This window comes from Symsagittifera roscoffensis, chromosome 4 (genome assembly GCF_963678635.1).
Source record: "Symsagittifera roscoffensis chromosome 4, txSymRosc1.1, whole genome shotgun sequence".
NCBI classification, from domain to species: Eukaryota; Metazoa; Xenacoelomorpha; order Acoela; family Convolutidae; genus Symsagittifera; species Symsagittifera roscoffensis.
Genome location: NC_087065.1, coordinates 47,188,338 through 47,201,350, shown reverse-complemented (window position 1 = coordinate 47,201,350; position 13,013 = coordinate 47,188,338). Strand labels below are relative to the sequence as shown.

Below are 13,013 nucleotides of genomic sequence, written 5' to 3'. Positions count from 1 at the left end.
TTGATCCGGTTTTTAGAATTGGGGTAATTTGTATCAAAAAAGTGTTGGTCACAAGTTTTTCTTGAAATTCAACGAGCCTTAGGGCCATCTATCGTTTTTTCTTGGAAATTTGAAATTCGGGTTTTTTCAAATAAAAAAAAAACTTTTTTTTTCTGTTCAATTGCTTTCATTGACTCTTTTCCACCTGTCTGTTGACTATGTTCTACTTTGAAAGTTAATTGTTCAAAAATTTCAGAAATTATGGGGTTTTAGAGCGATGTTAAAATCTATCAGATTGCCTGAAGTAAATTTGGTTGTTATGTTTGTTTTAGTTTGTGAGCGACAGATGGTGTGAAGTGTCTCTTTTGGCGAAGCAGCTATGTCAGAACATGCTAACTACTGACCAGTACAAACGCATCACCATAGACGAGGCTTTACAACATCCCTGGATACAGGTACCGTGCTGCTGTAAATTTAGTTTTCTGTTAAGGATACTAATGGTTTCGAGACTCCTTGCGACCAAAAACAACTTGAAGTGTTAGATGGATTCGGTATTAGCAAGTAGTGTGTTCTTGCTCTGCTGCAGCTTCTTTTGGCACGAGTAGTATAGTTCGCGTGAATTAGTTAGTGTTCATCGATTGTTTTATGGTAAGATTGTATGGTAAGAAAGGAGTTAGTTCAGTCAGTTTTCAAGCAACAAATTTTCAACAGCCAACTCAGCAATCAAATCCCTTGACTGCATTATGTTTTCTTAAATAGAAAATACAAAGCTTTGGTGGAGTTTTTGTAAAGCAGAGTTTTTGCTTCTGAAGCAGGGTTGAGGCTTTTTGTAGTGATGGGTGCTTTTGTCAAGTGAATGTATGACTTAGGACAATTTTTCTTACGCGTAATATGATTATACGACGAATTATACGCAAAAAAAACTCTTGAACAATTTAAGATATTGCGAGAAAACAAATTTATTAGGTGATTTATCTACTAGGTGAATTAAGGCCAACAGAAAGTGTTTTTTTGGGAGCAATCTGAAATTTTTGGCCAAAAAGTCGAGCTGCAAAAACAATCTTCAAAGCTTCGACTGATTGCTGCAATTCAGTTCGGTTTTGATAGCAAGCTATACGGTTATTCTTTTTTATGCAAAAGCCAGAATATGGGGAGCCTTGGTGAAGTGGTTATCTCTTAGCCTTTCAATCTAAAGGTTGGATGTTCGAGGCCCATGATCCGTTTCGTTGCTTGAGGGTGAAACAACATTGCCCAGCCCAGAAGAATAACCAAAAAATTGCATTCAATTCTTATATGCGCTGACTCGTGACGAGTCTAGTTTCGTGCGCGACGAATGGACGAATGGCATCAGTGCACTGATTTCTTATTTACAGCCCATAATAGCTTCTAGAGCTGAAAAGTTAATCTCAATTTTTTTTCAATGGGAGTAACTTATAGTGTGTTTTATTTTACCTTCATAACTGTATTACTTTGAAGGACCAGATACCTCGCTTGCCTCTCAATCGTGCAGTTAAGCAGATGTGCAGCTTCAATGCACGGCGCAAGATGCAGTCGGCCATTAACGTAGCTTGCAACAGCACTCTATGGACCAACTTCTCTTCCCACGGAGAAAAACGAGTAGTGAGCGAAGTTGCTTTAGACACGTCACAAGCTAAGGAATTGACGAGGATAGTCAACAGCTCAATTGTGACTGTACAAGATAGCATAGAGGAGGCGCATATTCTGCACGATGAGCCAAAGTACCTCACGGAACCTTCTGTGGCACACGATACAAAGCTGGTCTCCTTGCTTAAGGTTAGATTCAGAGTTTTGTTGGTATGAAATAAAGCATGGTGTCTTTTTAGTCATATTTTTTCTGAATCTGATATGTATCCAATAAAAAACATTAAAAAATTTTGTTGGTATTAACTTGCGTATCATAAACTGTTTTCATCAAAAACTATCAAAAAAGTGTTGGAGCTAGATATTTAGTAAATTAAGAATTAAGTGGGTTGTTTTGATGTAATTGTCAAAAAGGGCATCATCCTCTTCTTCTACTGCTCGCTAGAACGTTACACTAGAACTGGTTGTTAGAGGAGTTAGAAAGCAAGTGGCGGCGGAAATAGAATGAATTGTTGAAGGAAGGCCTTATATTGAATTGTAAGTACGAGATTTCGTCTTACAAAAATTTATTACACTCAATTCTTGAGTTGCTTGATGAATAACTTGTTGAATTATCGACTTTAACTACAGCTTCGTTTTATTAGTAAGTTACATCTCAAGTTAGTTAATTTGAACTTAAATTTAAAGCTGAGGAAAGCAGTTATGAAATCGAGAAAGCTTATTAGGAGTCAATGAACGTTGTGGAGACTCTTTTATAAGTCGTGATAATTTTTTTGTTCAAAATTTGTACTTCGAAGTTTGTTCACGCTCAAGTTTGATTTTTCGCGGTTTGACTCGATTTCGTGCTAAGTTCAGTTCCTTCTCTTTGTTTAAAGAAAAGCAAACTCGAACAGCACCAGTGTAAATATCACGACAAACGTGGTCGACTTCTAGTTTCGAAAGTGAATTTTATTTTTCAGATTTCCCAGTGGAAAAAAAATATCTATTGATTGAGTTTTCTGAAATCAGGTTAATTTTATCAAAAAAAATGCTAATCAAATTTTTTTTCTCGAAAATCAGAGAGCTTTAAACCTATATATTTTTATTTGAAGTTCGAAATTTGTGGCTTTTTTTTCTGTTTCCTTACGTTCTAAAAGTTGTTTTCAGCTTTTCTTTAAAAAATTCTAAAAGTTGTTCACGTTCATTTTTTTTCGCGGATTGACTTGTGACTTTTTTCAAATTCAATTCAACTCTTACTGAAAAGATGGAACTGGCCTCTCCGATAACGAAAACAAATGCCGCAAAAAAGCCTGATAACACTCGCGATTATCGATTATTTTATTTTATTTTATTTTATTTTTGAAAGTAGATTATGATTTATTGATTTCCTACTGGAATAAAAAAGTTACTTATTGATCCAGTTCTCTCAAAATGGGTCGGTTTTATGCTAAAGCTGTCAACCGTAAAAAATACTTGAAATATATATTTTTTTAATGTAAATCTTAAAATAGTTTTCTAATACTTGATATTTTTTTAAATCTCTAAAAGGTCAGTCATATTTCGTGTTCTTCAAATTTGTTAGCTTTTTTGTCGGTTTGATTATTTTAAAACAAGCTACAAGTTTTTTTGTTATATCAAGAATTTTTTCCAGTTTTAGCGCATAATCAATTGAAATTGGAGAGATTCGATGTGAGTAGGAGTAGACGGTTGCTGTGTAAAAAACACAGAAAATTCCGCCCACACTTATAGGAAAACTTTCTGAAAAAATTAATATCTTCAAGTTTTTTGCGCGTGATTTGATATAAGGAACGAATCGGATTTTTAGTAAGCTAGATGTTTTTGATCACATTTTTCCTCGAAAAATGAAAAAACAAATAATTTTGTATTTAAATCAGTTTTTTTTTTGCATATTTGTATCATTTTGAAACAGAACTTAGTATACTTAGTATTGACAAGGAAGCGCTAGACAAAGCTTATTAAAACTAGACTAAAAAGCTGAAATTTGAACTGAGAAATTTTTCAGAATTTTTCAAAGTCGATCGATGCTTCAATTTTATGTATCTCTGGAACCATTCTGTTACTTTTGTTATGTACCTGGTTTTGCGTGAAAAAATAAAGCAAACCCGAAAGCAGAGTTCCTCCCAACTTTCGGTGGTCGGGATAATAACAGTTTTTACACTTGCGAAGCAATGTGTTATAGTACGAACTTTATTTTTTCCGACCTAAGTCACAAATATTTTGTTGCGACTTCTGTTGCGGCGACTAAGTCGCAATTATTGTTGCGACTTATAGCAACAATATTTACTGCGTCGAATTTGCTGCATCGAATTGACAATAAGGTATTTTGATATTTTGTTGCACCTTTGAAGTTTAGTTGCATCTTTACAGCTTATTGATAAGATGTGCTTTGACATTCGAATAGTTATAAATTTACACAGTTGATGCATGTTTAATTCATCAAGAGAATCGAAGAAAACTATTTGATTCAAACAACATAACAACAATAAAATGTTGATTCCAGAAATTTTTTAACCCAATATATTTCGCAATTTTTTGAAACGCATAATTTATACATAATGTGGCTTTACCATTTGCAATTTTTGGGGATTTTAGCATCCGTTGGCTGAATGGTCAGTGCATGAGACTCAAATTTGCTAGGTCGCAGATTTTGCTGAGCCTCGAGTTTTTGTTAATTCGAGGCTTATTCCTACTTTTTCGTATGTCACTTGATAGAGCTGCTTTTTGGTCGTGTTCTCGCAAGTGTTTGCGAAGCGCAGCTTTACCTCTGTGTTAATCAATTGTGCTTTATTTCGATCTTACACAGATGAGACGAGCTACAGGATAAATTTTTTCGAAGTTGTGTTGTCCTCATTTGCCTTGAGCTTGACTTTTCTTTCCACGTGTAGTTTGTATGAAAATTTCATGAATTGATAACTAGGATTTTTATCATCATCGCTAACCTGATACTATTAGAAGAAGGAAACTTGAAGCCATAGTTGGGATTTTAATTAGGTCTTTTATTGACTCCCTCGGGACATCTGGACCCGTCGCAAAGGTTGCAAGTTAATTATATTATTTGATAGGTAAATGCTAAGGTCGCTCTAGTTGCAATGCATCTTACATTTTAGATAGCTTGATGCAAAAATAAACCTAAAAAATGGCTTTAAGACAATATTGTCCCGAAAAAGGTCTTCTTAGTTATTTTTTTACGCTTTCTAATGTGGGCCAAAGGCGCTGAAAATTTTAAAAGTCGCATTTGTTGTAAATAAACGCAATTACTGTTGAATAAATCAATTTTTTTTGGGCTATTTCCGAATATTTGGACACGCCTATTCCTTCTGCGCCATTTGTCTAAGCATTTTTTGGTATTATTGAACGAAGCGAACGACATTTTTTTAGATCGTAGAATTAGAATTATAAGATATCGTTTCTTATCCCTTTTTTTCAATAGTTTTCTAAGGTCCTACCCAACTTAAATTAAAATTAAACAGAATTAAAGCTGTGCGATGATTTGACATGCACCTGGCTGTAATCAACTGCTTTTTCTACTCCTCTAGGGATAAATTGGAGATAAATTAGCAAAAATTAAGTTTTTCTTGACAATGATAGCTTTTTGAAGTTCCTTTTTTGGAAGCCATATTTGAGCACCTAACATTCTTTGAGGTAGCCAAAATTGCGTCGAAACTATCAAAAACACACCAATAACAAGAGAGCAGAAAGAGCTATTTGTGATCATGACGTGAATGTTTCCGCCATTTTTGTGCTGAATAAATAATTACATTTTGTGCTGAATTAGAATCAGTTCAGGGTATCCATAGAAAGACCTAAACTTTCTTGTGTGTCTGGATTCTCGACTGGTCTCTTTTTACTTGGCCCCTTTGTCTAAAGTCATCGAAAAAGTCGGTGGTGTGTGTGTGTGTGTGGGGGGGGGGTTGGATATTTGACCTAATTTTTCAAATTGTTTTTCTCGTATCCTCAAAAACTAACCCACCAAATCTGAGTGTGGTTCCAATGAATAGAACGGATTTGAAAAGTTCCCTTCCATAAGCGGCTGTGCCGAAACTTTTCAACAAAAATTAAGGCCTTCGGAAAAGTTGAAATTTTTGATTTTTGACAGCTTTTTGACTTTTCTCGAGAACTACCCTGCCACACCTGGGAATTTGGTTTCGATCGAAATTACAGGTTGGATGAATCTCTACTGCATAAGCGGCTACGTCCATTTTTTAAAAAAGAAAAAGCAATGACTCGGAAATGTCAACTATCTGATTTGTTGACCGTTTCGACTTTTCTCGATAACTCCTGCCAAATCTGACATCGTAGGTTTAATCGACACAGCCAGTTGTTGGAAGGTTACCTTCAAAGTTTGCAATGACCAGTTGCTTTTCGATAAAAGTTATGGCCTTCAAACATGTAAAAGAGTTTTTTTACTGAACTCGAAAATTAACGTGCCAATTCTCAATCGAGAAACCCAATTTTGGGAATCCTCCATATTAGTAAAAATCTAAACTCTTAATAATAAAATGTTCTCTCTCAGGATACGTTTCTTCGAACTTTTGATGTTCGCATTTGCTTTGAGCTTGACTTATCTTTCCCCGCGTAGTTTTTATATCTTCAAGAATCTTTATTCATTGACATCAAGGGTTTGTATCCTCATCACCAACATATCACTATTTGATAGGTAAATGCAAAGGTCGCTGTCGTTGCAATGCAGCTTCAATTTTAGATAGCTTGATGCTAAAATAAACCTTAAAAATGTTTTTAGACACTATTGCCACGAAAAAAGTTTTCTTCGGTAGTTTTTGCGACTTCTAATGTGGGCCAAAGCTCTGAAACGCTTGAAAAGTTGCATTTGGTGTAAATAAACGGAATAAGTGTTAAATACATTAATTTTTGGCCTGTTTCGAATATTGGAGCCGCGCCCATTCTTTTTGCACCATTTGTCTAAAATGGGAATGTGCAAAAAATTTTAGGCAGTATTGAACGAAAACCCCAAGGATTAAGTTTTCGTAAATTACCCTATCAAATCTGAGATGAAAAGTTATATCGAAAGAAGAATTTTTTTCTGCAGAAGCGGCTAATTTTTGTAAAAGAATTTTTATGTAATTGAAAAAATTCCTTAATCTCAAATTTTATCACCCTTCTCACTTGTTTTAGAGAAGCAACTGAACTTTTGGACAAAGTCCATTTTTTGAAATGATGCACTTTTTTCGCATCAGTATAACAAACTTTATAACAGTCACGTTCTACCTAGTGCTTGAATCTAAGGAACGTGTTGGTTAGCTTCGCATTCGGCCAAGAAGTAAAACCGTCTCCTTTGCAGCCTGTCGGAGGTTCGAATTCCGGTGGACCTCGTTTTTTTTTGTGTGTGTGTATGCAATTGATTAATTTTTTCAGATAAGCATTGAAATCACGGAATTTCGTTTATCTGCTCAAGTTTTGTTGTTAGTCGCTAAATCAGGATATTTTCTTGTGCTGTAAGCAAGTTTCATAATGTTAATTGCACGTGTTGTTCCAGGGGGGACAAGAAACTTTTTTTGATGTTTTATTTTAAATAAATCAGTTTTTTTTGCTCAATTGGTGTCTGCTCAAAGTTTGTTGGATTTATTTCCGCTTTTAAGGTTTGCTCTGTTGTTAATTTAATATTCAATTGTCGTGTGTGACTGGAAATCTTGTTTGGGAAACACAGGTAAGATGAAATTGTGTGGGATTGGTTTTTTGAGATGCTTTGGAATTTTGGAATTTTTTTTCTGATTTTCAAATTAGTGTATCAATGGAAAGCGCCTACTCCCCATGTGCGCCTGCATGCTCCTCTAGTTTCTTTTTACTTTCACTCTCTGTCTAGAGCATTTGAAAGATTTTTGGGAGTATTTGACCCTATAATCTTTATTGTTTTTTGGTTTTCTCAAAATTTATCCCCCCAGATATGATATTTTGGGTTCAATCCAAAAAACAGGTTGTGGATAGCTTATTTGCAGACGCGACTACGCCATGATTTTTCGGCAAAATTTAAAGCTTCTTTTCATATGCGACTGTGCCCAGTTTTACACAAAGTTATGGCACTGGGAAAAGTCAAAGTTTTCATTTTTTGATCGCTTTTGCAAATTTTGACATTTTTCGTGAACTACTCTCCCATATCTGAGTTTTAGTTTCAAATACAAATTACAGATTGCATGAATCTTTTTTGCGTCAGTGGCTTTATCACTTTTTTACGAAAACTATTTGTTCGTTGACCGTTTTTTTTGGTTTTTCTCGATAAGTATCCTGCTACATCTGATATCATATGGTTAGTTCGAACTAAAATTTGTTGAAATCCTGTCTCCACAATTCGCTATTCCAATCTTAGCAGAAAATTGTTATGGCCTTTGCACAAATCAAAGTTTTGAAAGTTTGAAAGTTAGACCGTTTCTACCCTATCAAATCGGAGCTGAAGTTTTTAGTCGAAAGAACTGGCTGAAGCAGCGATTCGTTTTTTGCAAGAGAAATTTTATGTTTTTGGGAAAATTCCATTATCTAAAAAATTTTCGCTCTTATCTATATTAGTAGAAAAACAACTAAGGTTTTGGACAAATTCCAATTTGTGAAGTTTGACATTTCGTCCTCTATCAGTATAACAAATGCAAAAATTATCAAACACTTATCTCGAGCTTTAGGTGGGCTCCTAGCTGTCTTTAATCGAGGCATACGAAAGTTATGGCTCACCTAGTTTTTTTTTAAAAATTTTTTGTTTGTGTTGCAAGTGGTGCGAAGCTCCGCTTGGCCTCTATGTGAATAATATTCCTATACATTTTAAATGAAAGAAAAAAATTATCGGTTGATCTAGATTATATGTCAGTAAAAGTTTTTCGAATTGAAGTTATCTATGAAGTGATTTGGTGTCGAGGAACATAGTGAAGACACTTATTTCGGTCGCAATAATTTTCTTTTTGTTTATTGATTTTATTTGTTTTTCTTTGTAGACTCTTTCGATGATCCAATTATTAATGACATGTTGTTTTATTGTTTCAGTTTTAGTTTCCATTGAGTTTTGAAGGCATCTATCTAGGCAAAATAAGTTCCACTTTGATCTCGTATTCAGAAGTAGGGTATATTTTTTTGCTGAAACAAATGGTTGTCTTATGTTACGAGTCCGATTTTTTTCTAACCTAATTTGCATAAATTAGTGCTGAACCAAAAATGCTCAATTTGTTTTACCTATTAACTGCTCTTATTCTCTTTTTATTTGGGAGGTTAAAATTATTCGTTACCTTTTTGCAATGCTCTGTTAGCGGTTTTTGAAAACACAGCAGAAAAAATCAAATTGCTCTTCATAGCCGTAATAATGAGTTATGAGATTTTTTTATGTAGTTCGTAAGGGTTTTTTATCGGTGAAAAGGCTCAAATTAATTGTTCAAGCTCATTTTCATTTTTTGACTGTTCACTGGCTGTTTTTTAACTTCATTTTGCAAGGGAATTGTGCTCTCCAATAGCAGAAGTGGAAATGTCGAAATGGCTGGATCTTCACTTATCCACTCTGTATGGCTATCAAGTGTGATCCGGGTGGGCCATGACATCAATTCTGGTTTTTATTTTGATTGGATCGTCTTTTAATTTGCGCTGCTATAATATGAACCTGAGGCTGGAAAAAAGGAACTAATAAAACAAGGTGAGTTAACAAACGCAGGTCAAAATTACCCCTCTCGCTCAAATATTCGCTGCCCTAATATTTTTTATCCTCCTCGCGACCAGCCCAACTTTTCATTTCTTAATGCTATTTACTCTCACTTTGTTTGCCTGGTCAGAGTAAAATAAGCAAAAATGCAAGAATTGGTCGAAAAAGAGAGAATGGCTAGATGGTCTTTTTGAGGGATTACTTGTCTGCCGTTAGCATTGAAAACAAACACTAGCGTCCAAATCCGATTTCTGCTCAGATTTTCTGTGTTGATCCATTTGTCTTATCCAGCATTTTATTTTCTTCATCGCAAAGTATTTCCCCATTATGCCTTGTCTATACAACCGGCCCGTCGACCCTGGTGTATTTTTGTGAGATCTCACATATTCTCGGGCTGAATTCTTTCTTCTGCTTGTCCCATCCAATTTGGCCCACCTTGATTTTTCGATTTTCACTTAACCCGTCTTGGCGTAGACTGGTAGTAACGTTCTATTGATTGACTCTTCGGTGATTTATTTGAAAACCGCTCGATAAGTGCGATTCATCCTCTTCCTCTTCCTGTTCAGTAATTACCATCTACTACAGACTAGATTCAAAATTAATTGTTGATATTTTTCCGTTCTTGCAAAAATTTCACCTCAATTTATTTTCATTTCAACGTCCTGTTGGTTGCTAGTTATAATTGGCACTTTTGAATCCGTTTTTCATTAGTATGAAACAATTATTAAATTTCTTAAAAGAAAATTTTGTGGCTGAGTTTTTTTTCCGTGTGCGTCTTGTTTCAATAAATATTTGTCCCTCGAAAAAATTAAACAAGTAATGCACTATATTTTTACTATTTTTTTTCAACTCCAGCGTATGGGTGAGGTTGTTACGCTCTCGTGTCTTCAATGTTTGACTCATTTTTGCCAAGTTCGGCACGAAAATTTGTTAGTATGCAGACTAGCTATAATAGTACCGTTCATACCAATTGGCATACGTTTGATAGCTTTGTGCGCCTTTCATTGAAGGTTCAAAAAGACGCTTAAATTATTGACTACTTTTTCCCGAAATTTCATTTATCTGGAGACCGGCTTAACGAAATGTGAGGACTGCTTAAATTGCGCTCAATGTTTTATTGATGCGATTTGAGTTGGTGCTGCTGTTTTGGCTCCTATTCGTGGTCGGAATTTCTGTAGCAAATAAATATTCAAATACTTTTTGTTTCACAATACTGTTAGTTGCATTTTATATCTTCAATTCAGTTGTAAAGTGACAGTTGTGTTGCGCACATTTCATCTTTTTTTTCTAATTGCAACCGGTTACTTGGTACATTTTTTGCATTCATTTAAGTATGTTTCATGTTTTGCATTCAACTCTTCAAACAAAATAAATTCATATTTTTATATTGAATTATCTCTTTTAATTTATGCAAGTTTTGCTGTCTCCCTTAATTATTGAGAGTAGCTGTTCATCAGATGTTCAGGAGCTTTATATTACAAAATTTGCTCTGGTAATTTGCTAGAATCGAAGTGTCCCGCTCGTAATTTATTTCAAGGGTTGTCCAAAAAATCCTTGAAGGAGATTGTTGTTCAGACCAAATCCCCAGTGGATGTGATTAAACTATTTCATACGGTGACATTTTTTCCCGCTATTCGAGCTACATCAAGAGATTGAAAGGCTTTTAATTTCATAAATTAAAGCTCTTCTAGGCGTGATTCATATTCCGAAAATTCGAGAAAATCTCATTTGCTTCACACTAATTTACCGCGAGTGCTGCGAATCAGGCAGAAATGGAGTCTCAATCTGGTTTGAAAAATTATTGTCGGATTTTTTTTGTTATTTCAGAGGATGCAAAATCGATGACTAATTGTAGTCAGACTTTTTGTTAACTTTTTTTTCAGAGGATGCAAAATCGATAGCTAATTGTCAGTTTTTCTGTGCCACTTATACATCAAACGGGGTCTTCACAAAATATCAATACTAGTGAGCCTATTGAAGTTAAAACTAGATTATTATATTCTCGACCAATTGCATAAGCTATTATCTGATATACATACAAGACTGCTCGTATCAGGGCGAAGCCCTGAATGTTCCGACTACCTTTTAAGGTGTATGAAGCAGTAATAACATGAAAAAATTAAATGTAAAAAAAAAAAAATGAAAAAAATTTTGTTAAAAAAAATTGTGATTTTTGTGAAAATCATCCCCGCAAACGCCATCTAAAGTACAAAGTGATAAATTTCGCTTCTATTTACAAATCAATTTTGGCAAATAAGCTTTCCTTCAACCAATTTGCAACGATTCCTAAGACGGATTATAGCGCGAAAAATATCGCGCGTTAATTGTCCCCAATTGGCAAAAAATGCCAATCTTTAAACCCGCATAACTTTACCAAAAATGATCATAGGTGAAATATCTTTTCAAATTTAAGCTCAAGACAACAATACCTTTTGAATGATATAAAAAATATTTCGTCAAAAATGGCTAGTTGAAAAGTCGAAATTTGTCTGAAGAAAAAAAACCCACCCCGAGCACAAAATCCGTTACTTTCGCATCGAAAGTCGGAACAATAATGGCAATAATCGCAGAACCTTACTAATCGTATCGTCTTCGATTTTTCTTTATCTCCAAGCGGAATATAAAAACTTATCAATTGATCTGTCATTTTTCAAACTGGGTCAATTTCAGAAAAAGATTTCACAAATTTCGAAATAATTTGTAATTCAAGAGTGTTATAGTGAGGTTATGATACTCTGAACGAAATGAAGAAAATTTTGTGGCATTGTTTAGTTTCTAAAGTTCAATCGTAATTTTCTTGGTGCTCTAACTATTTGAAACATGGGGCGGAACTTTGCATTCGGGTGTGTTTTTTTGTTTTTTTTTTCCACGCAGAATCAGCCTCCACTAATAATTATCGGAGAGATTCGAGTGCTATATCATATTGAAGCCCTTACATTCGTGATTGGAGCGACATTAAAAGTTTCAAAACAAATTCCCGGAGTCGAGAAAATCTGATTTGAAATTTTTGGTTTTTCGTTTTAATTCGAGCCAATAAAGGGCTTGCAACAGCTTTTTTGAAGACTTAAAACCTTACAATAGCCTAATTTAAAATGTAGAAACGTAGCTTAACTCCAGTAACATTGGTGCTTTTTAACTTCTTAGCTCCCTTTTGGAACCAAAAGTTCAGCAAACTGCAAAAAAACTTTTCGTTTTCTAGCAATTTTTATACAATTTTTTTTTCAATTTTTTTTTATATTAGTATGACTGTCGAACATGTAATCTCTGACTGGCAAAAATAACGACACTAATTTGAAAAAAAATTAATTGTATTTCATTAAGGCTATGGGCGGAGCATTCTTTTCTATTTCTACAGTAACCGGCTATCCGTGTTGTCTGTCGGCTATGTTTGTTGGGTTTTGCCTGGTTCAAGTTTTGTAGCGTTTTTTTTTGACAAGAATGTATTTTGATGAAAAGAAGATGAATGTAAAAATGACTCTTATATAGGTCGTGATTATGAGTTTTTTCAGTAAAATAAAAGATTTTTTTCACCCTGAAATTAGTTTTTTCATGGTTTCATGACCTATTAGTTTTTGATTTTTTTAAGTTCATTTTTTTGAAAAAAGAAAGTAAACTCCACTATCGAACAGGTCACGAAAAGCTTGATAGACTTCATTTTACAAAATGGAATTTAATTCTCAGATTTTCCAGCGGAATAAAAAATTCACCCAGTGATTCAGTTTTCTTTAATATGGTTCATTCTATTAAAAAATTTCAATAAATTGTTTTCGAAATTCCGAGAGCTTTAATGCCATATGTTTTTTTT

The 13,013-nt window shown here is 34.3% G+C and overlaps 1 protein-coding gene across 4 annotated transcripts in view; it reads left to right on the top strand.

Annotated features, from left to right (window-relative positions):
* LOC134844471 (peripheral plasma membrane protein CASK-like) overlaps positions 1 to 13,013 on the top strand; it is a 55,318-nt gene that overhangs the window by 14,010 nt on the left and 28,295 nt on the right. For all 4 annotated transcript variants that reach the window (XM_063861171.1, XM_063861169.1, XM_063861172.1 and 1 more), the window contains 2 exons: positions 312 to 434; positions 1,456 to 1,773. In XM_063861171.1, coding sequence (XP_063717241.1) covers positions 312 to 434; positions 1,456 to 1,773 — 441 coding nt within the window. The remainder of the gene's footprint in view (positions 1 to 311; positions 435 to 1,455; positions 1,774 to 13,013) is intronic.